General features: G+C 42.3%; 1 protein-coding gene across 1 annotated transcript in view; it reads left to right on the plus strand.

Moving 5' to 3' along the window:
* Positions 1–502: 502 nt before the first annotated feature.
* Positions 503–7,704, plus strand: part of tab1 (TGF-beta activated kinase 1/MAP3K7 binding protein 1) — a gene marked incomplete at its 5' end in the record, with an annotated part of 16,587 nt that continues 9,385 nt past the window's right edge. Inside the window, 3 exon segments of the mRNA XM_014015508.1 lie at positions 503–598; positions 1,067–1,205; positions 4,530–4,646. Coding sequence (XP_013870962.1) covers positions 503–598; positions 1,067–1,205; positions 4,530–4,646 — 352 coding nt within the window.

Consider the following 7,704-nt stretch of genomic DNA (forward strand, 5'->3'; position numbering starts at 1 on the left):
GTCCCCTAAATATTTAATTGATTTTTTTTTATCCAAACAATGATTTATAAAGGTAAATCAATTTTGACTGTGTGTATGTCGCACTGTACAGCCCTATTCTTGGGAACATGCTAAAGTGTGCCACATTCATAATTATTTTTCTGCAAGATTTAGTCAGTTGTACAAAATGTCTGCAGTTTCACACTTTAGTTCCAGACCTTCTTGATCTAAGAGGAAAAAAAATGCACAAAGCAAATCCCCGTTGCTTATACCCAAAAACAGATTAAGAAAATCAAATTTAATTCCTACTGTAGAGCTAAGTTGTGACTGAAAATCATCAAGCCGTTCACACTGAAACAACCAAAAGTCATTTGGTTTTGTCAGCTGCTAAACAGGAGGTAAACTGGGCGATTATGCCGTTATAGTTTTCTTATCTTCTTGTTTATTGTGTTAATATTTGGTTGATTTGACACATTTCCAAAGTGAGTAAGTGGTAGCAAATCCTTCTGCTGGATTGCTGCAGGCCTTTGATGTGGTGGAGAAAAGCTACTTTAAAACAATAGACGATGCTCTGGCTGAAAAAGCTCACCTGTCCACCTACGCCACGCCACACAATGAGGTAAGCACACACACAGCGTTGAGCCTTTTCACAAATTACTATGTTGTTTCAGTAACATCCTCAGATTTAGGCATCTGTATGAGAAAATATCTAGACATAAGATAATGAGTTTCTTATTTCCAATTACTCTTTCTAACAGTTTTGTTGAATAAATCTCGTCTAATTCTCCCTCACTAGATCTTGTTCTTCCTCCAGTTTTTGTCGCCTTATCACCCAACCACCTCCATTTAACCGAGATTCCCCTTGTTTTCATAGTTGTGTCTCGATATTTCCTCCTCCCTCTCTTATTCTCATTTTCACTTGTTTTTATCTCACGTCGTCACCTGACAGTTGTGCAGCCTACTTCTACTGATTGTTCTCTATTTTCATTTCTTTTCTACTTCGTTCCTAATATTCCCTCTTATCCACAATATTACCTCCTCCTCCTCCTTCATCTCTTCTGTGTCTGTATGCCTTCCGGCTTGCCAGAATGTGTCATTCCACCAGCTCTCTCCTCAGAGTCAGAAGGTGCAGGAACGCCTGAAGGAGCTGGAGCAGGAGGTGTCAGGAGGCGCTACAGCTGTGGTGGCGCTGATTCTCAACAACAAGCTCTACGTCGCCAATGTTGGTACGTACACATCTTGAAATGGGCTTGAGTTGTTTTATATAACTTCAAATTATTCATTATTATTTTTTATTGAATTTAATTGAAGCATATTTTATAAATAACAAAAGCAGTTGACTGTGTCATGTTAAGCCAGTAGCAGATATTAAGTTCAGTCTGCTTCACACCACCAGATGTCAGACTTGACCCAGATTATAATTTAGTGACTGAATAGCTCTCTTTAAGTAATAAAATAATGACAATGACAGACAACCAAACAGAGTAAAACTCATGCCACTGGACTCATTTTTATACTTATGGGGAGATTAAGATTCAAATTGGATAAATAGCTCTACAAGCATTGGAGCTCCATTACATTTGTAATCAGTCCACCTGTTTTTATGGATGATTTTATTTTAGCATTTTATTTCCCAATTTACAAATCTGTCTTGCCATTTGTGGGTTTTGTTTCCAAATTTATTTTGAGGATTTTTTCATTAAATGCATCATCTTATTATAGGCACATGGTGAAATTATGAAAATAAACATTTAACTTGGTTTTATATCATTCAGCTGAAAAAGCATTTTTTAATGTTGGTGTCCTAAAATCCTATGATTTGATCAAATAATTACAATTTCATTCATTATCTTCTCTCCTAACTCTTCTAAAAAAAGGTTTCAAAGAATAAAACACTGTTATGGAGGTAGAGAGGTGCTGTGGTGCTTTAACTTTGCAGTATTTTGATCAAAGCATGTTGTAAATATTTAATTAAGAGCTCTGCAAATGGTTCATTTGTTGAAAATGGGATATAACACATTCTCCCTACTTGTTGTTGGAGGTGATGTTACTAACAGTAATTTGCTCAACAAAATATATATTATTTTCATTTAAATTTTATTAGCATTTGTGAGAAATTGCTGCGAACATTTTTTATTATTTTATTCTATTATTATTATTATTGCTATTGTTACATAGTAATACATTATGTGAATCTATATTTTCTGCTACTGCTGTTACACCTGAATTTTACCTCTGCAGGACAATAAAGGCAGTTTCTATTCTATTGTATTCTAAATCCATGTCAGATTTGAGTTGCACATTTTATTCCATTTAAAATATACAAGAAAATATCCTTTGTGTTATTTTCTTTGACCATCAGGCAGATGTTGGATTTATTTTTTTCTTTTTAATTAACACCTACTCTATCGCTCAGTGTTATATCTGTGCTATTCCTGTTACCAAATCAGACCTGAATAGCAAGAAGTATGTCCTCTTTGTTGTCAGTGGGTGCTTATATGTTTTTGTGATTTTGTTTTAGCAGATTCTTGTCTCTTTCAGCTGTTGAGCAAAAAAGAAATGTCTGTCATTAATATTTTATCAGAAAATCCGTTCGGCCATTTTATATTTGTAACTGTGAGGAAGAACACGGTTATTTATGTACAGAAAATCCAATTACAATTAATTAAGCCACAACAAGTCCTTTGAAAGCTTTTAAAGACGTTGTGAGTGCTGTTTAGTCAACAGTGATGTGAATCTTATTCTAGACATACAGAATATGTTGTCTAATTAACCCCTCGTATAAGTCATTTAAAAAAAATGTTTTCTGTTATATCTTTCTGAAGTATCTGTAGCAAGCAAAAGAAAATGTATTTTTTCTCTTTGCTTCAAGGCATTCATCTGAAAAAAAAAAAAAAAAATAGGGGGATGTTTGTCTCCCAATGAAAACAGCCATGGGGTTGGGTCAGAAGTTCAAAGTTTATCAAATCCCTGGGTTGTTTGAAATTCTGAGGAAATGTGCATAGTAAATAGCTTCCAGCTATTGAATATATTTGAGCAGGGAGCGCGCGTGCGTGCGTGCGTGCGTGCGTATGTAAAGAGAAGGTGGCGGTAGGTAAATATCTTACATCAGAATATGTGTATAACTTCCTTATTTCCACATTGGAAATTCAAACAGTAGCATTGATTTTGTGACCACAGTGTCAGTTTTGTTGCCCAAACGTGACCAACATGTGATGAAGTAGCCAGGTGTCCTTAAGCAGCTCAGCACACACCTTCAGGTGTGAGATCATAAAACTATGACCGCTTGGTCTGAAACTGCATCAGGCTTCTGCTCAACAGGCCAGAAGTTTAATGATAAAAATTAATTAATCATTGGTCTGGCTTTGGACAGCTTTTGTTTGGGTTCATGAACAAATAATTGATTATTTTAGCTTTAAAAAACATCACAAGAGCACATTTTACTTTTAGACTTTTTWAAATAAAGTTTAAACTGCTGTTTTTGAAACACATTAAGACTATTGTCATATTTTAAATCTGTGCTCACARTGTTATTACAGTCTGTTTGTTATAAACTTGTCATTACTAGGGGTGCACTGATTACAGTTTTCTGGCCAATCACCGATACAGATTTTTTTTTATAACTAACACTTTCAGGTGTTATAMGGTTACACCTTCAATATTCCAGTCTTATTTTACTGAAAAACATTGAACAATACCCTTGAAACAATACAAACTYGTTTTAACTGGACATGAAGTAGTGTTCACAGCAGAGGAAAAGGGGACTSTGGCTGATTTTCAGACTTTCTGGAGGTAGATCAGATTACATCTAAGGAACAGAAAATATTTGAGGAACGTCTGAGATGAAGGAACATGTGACTTGTAAGCTTGGTCTCTCATGTGTTGGCAGTTCACTCAAAAATATTTGTGTTGAAAATGATGTGTTGTGTATTTATATCAAACAAAAATGGGTCATAGTTTTAATTTTTTATCATTTTGTATTTATYGTTCCTTAATGGGGGGAATTAATTCTGTACATTTTCCCCATTACGCACTTGAGCACACATGGAGCAGTGGGCTGCCATTTTGAGGCACCTGGGGAGCAGCTGAGGGCTTAAGGACATTGCTCTTAGCTCAGAGTAGGGCAATGACGGTTTCCCACCCACTATTTTTTTAATTGATGGTATTATTGGGTTTGTTTCACTGAATAAATAAAATTTACTTGATATCCTAAAAGGATGGATTATGTGTCAGGGGAGTAGTGCCACTGCTCCTCTGCATCGAAAAGAGGCAGTTGAAGTGGTTCATCTTATTATGATGCCTTGTGCACACCTAGCTTTTAGAGGTGCTCTGGGCATGTCAGAGTAGTAGAAGAGCCAGGACTTGCTGGAGGGATTGTCTCCTCTCTGGCCTCCTCTCTGGCCTGGGAACACCCAAGACCAGCTGGAAAGTATCACTGGGTTTCTCTCCTAGACCTGTTGCCTCCATGACCCSAATATGAATAAAGGGAAGAAGATGAATGGATGTTTTGTTCTGATGTTGACTCCACTTAAAACTGTTTGTGGCTTCAGGTACCAACCGAGTCCTGCTTTGTAAGTCAAGCATCGATGGCCAGAACCAGGTTCTTCAGATCGGTCGACCACACAGCACGGACAACGAGGAGGAGCTGCAGAGACTGGCTGCTCTGGGTGAGATGCACAGATGCATTCACAGCTGAGATGACAGAAATGAAAAATTGATTATGTAAAATACTTCCTTTTGTAGTCCAACTGTATAGTAAACATTTATGCTGATTCTTATTTCTTTGCCAGACCAAACAAATCAAATGTTTGCACAGTATGTTATTTTATTGTTTTATCACAGTGRCAGTATATGAAAATATTGCCACGTTAAAGCTAGAAGTGCTAGAGGGTTGCACAGTTTAAACTTAAATATTAAACAAAAATTTATTTAGGACTTTGTCACAGAAGATCTCATTTAGGTCAGTATGATATTGATCTARGAAGGTGTAGGAAGTCCAGCAGTGGTCCAAACGAGATGAAATTTGGCACTTGCTAGCTTTCACAGAGCTCTACAGAAGGAAAATAATAATAATTTTATCAATTACTGCAGAAACCACACCTCACTCTGAGACTGTAGTCACTGAACAATATGCAGGATTTTTGTCTACAAAAATCCTGTAGTCAATGAACTGAAAGAGACCTTTGAAAATKTGTGTGGTGTTGTGTACAGAGAAAGACTTTATAGTTATCTTGAACAAAACAAGCCGTTTTTACACGAATAAAACAGAATTCTACATTTTGTGAGCCTATCMTCTAAATAAATGTCTGTCTGTCCGTTTTCTGCCGCTTATCCGGGGTCGGGTCGCGGGGGCAGCAGCCTAAGCAGAGAGACCCAGACTTCCCTCTCCCCAGCCACTTGAGCCAGCTCATCCGGGGCAATCCCAAGGCGTTCCCAAGCCAGTSGAGAAACATGGTCCCTCCAGCATGTCCTGGGTTTTCCTCTGGGCCTCCTCCCAGTGGGATGTGCCCGGAACACCTCACCAGGGAGGMGTCCAGGAGGCATCCTAACCAGATGCCCGAGCCACCTCAACTGGCTCCTCTTGATGTGGAGGAGCAGCGGCTCTACTCGAGTCCCTCCCGGATGACTGAGCTTCTCACCCTATCTCTAAGGGAGAGCCCAGACACCCTGCGAAGGAAACTCATTTCGCCCGCTTGTACCCACAGTCTCGTTCTTGTGGTCACTACCCAAAGCTTGTGACCATAGATGAGGGTAGGAATGTAGATCGAGAGCTTTGCCTTCTGGCTCAGCTCTTGCGTCACCACGACAGTTCCGGTACAGCACCTGCATCACTCCAGACGCAGCACCAATCCGCCTGTCGATCTCCCGCTCCATTCTTCCCTCATTCATGAACAAGACCCCGAGATGCTTAAACTCCTCCATGTGGGGCAGGACCTCCTCCCTGACTTGGAGGTGGCACATTACCATTTTCCGGCTCAAGACCATGGTCTCGGATTTGGAGGCACTGATCCTCATCCCGGCCTCTTCACACTCAGCTGTGAACCGCTCCAGCGAGAGCTGGAGATCAAGATCTGATGAAGCCAATGGGACCACATCATCCACAAAAAGCAGAGACGTGATCCTAAGGTCACCAAAAAGGATCCCCTCTACACCTTGGCTGCTCCTAGAAATTCTGTCCATAAAAGTTATGAACAGAATCAGTGACAAAAGGCAACCTTGGCGGAGTCCAACTCTCACCGGAAACGAATCAGACTTACTACTGGCAATGCAGACCAAGCTCTGGCACCGGTCGTACAGGGACCTAACGGCCCCTATCAACGGGCCTGGTACCCGATACTCCCGGAGTACCCCCCACAGGAGTCACCGAGGGACACGGTCGAACGCCTTCTCCAAGTCCACAAAACACACAGACTGGTTGGGCGAACTCCCATGCACCCTCCAGGACCCTGCTAAGGATGTAGAGCTGGTCCGCTGTTCCACGACCAGGACGAAAACCACACTGCTCTTCCTGAATCCGAAATTCGACCTTCCAACAGACCCTCCTCTCCAGAACCCCTGAATAGACCTTACCAGGGAGGCTCAGAAGTGTGATCCCCCTATAGTWGGAACACACTCTGTGGACCCCCTTTTTAAATAGGGGGACCACCACCCTGGTCTGCCAATCCAGGGGAACTGCCCTCGATGTCCACGCAATATTGTAGAGTCGCATTAACCAACGCAACCCCACAACATCTAGAGCCTTAAGGAACTCCGGGTGAATCTCATCTATCCCCGGCGGCCTGCCACCGAGGAGCTTTTTAACCACTTCGGTGACCGCGGCACCAGAGATTGGAGAGTCCGACCCAGGGTCCTCAGGCTCTGCTTCCTCATGGGAAGACGTGTCAGTAGGATTGAGGAGGTCTTCGAAGAATTCCGCCCACCGACCCACAACATCCCAAGTTGAGGTCAGCAGTGCACCATCCCCACCAAAAATAGTGTTGGTGGCGAACCACTTTCCCCCCTGAGATGCCAGATGGTGGACCAGAATCGCTTTGAAGCTGTACGGAAGTCTTTTTCCATGGCCTCTCCAAACTCCTCCCATGCCCGAGTTTTTGCCTCAGCCACCACCCGAGCCGCAATCTGCTTGTACTGCCAATACCTTTCGGCTGCTTCCGGAGTCCCACAGGCCAAAAAGACTCGATATGACTCCTTCTTCAGCCTGACATCATCCCTCACCACCGATGTCCACCAGCGGGTTCGAGGGTTGTTGCCACGACAGGCACCGACAACCTTACGGCCACAGCTCAGATAAGCCACCTTGACAATGGAGGCACAGAACATGGCCCACTCGGACTCAATGTCCCCTACCTCCCCCGGAACGTGTTCGAGTTCTCCCGGAGGTGTGAGTTGAAGCTCCGTCTGACGGGAGACTCTGACCGACGTTCCCAGCAGACCCGCACTATACGTTTCGGTCTGCCAGGTCTGACCAGCATCCTCCCCCACCAACGGAGCCAACTCATCACCAGGTAGTGGTCAGTTGTCAGCTCTGCCCCTCTCTTCAGTCGAGTGTCCTAAACATGCGGCCGCAGATCAGATGAAACGACAATAAAGTCGATCATCAAACTGTGGCCTAGAGTGTCCCGGTGCCAAGAGCACATATGCTTGAACATGGTGTTTGTTATGGACAATCCATGACGAGCACAGAAGTCCAATAACAAAACACCGCTTGGGTTCAGATCGGGGGGG

The sequence above is a fragment of the Austrofundulus limnaeus genome, unplaced genomic scaffold, assembly GCF_001266775.1.
Source record: "Austrofundulus limnaeus strain Quisiro unplaced genomic scaffold, Austrofundulus_limnaeus-1.0 Scaffold130, whole genome shotgun sequence".
In the NCBI taxonomy this organism is placed as follows: Eukaryota; Metazoa; Chordata; class Actinopteri; order Cyprinodontiformes; family Rivulidae; genus Austrofundulus; species Austrofundulus limnaeus.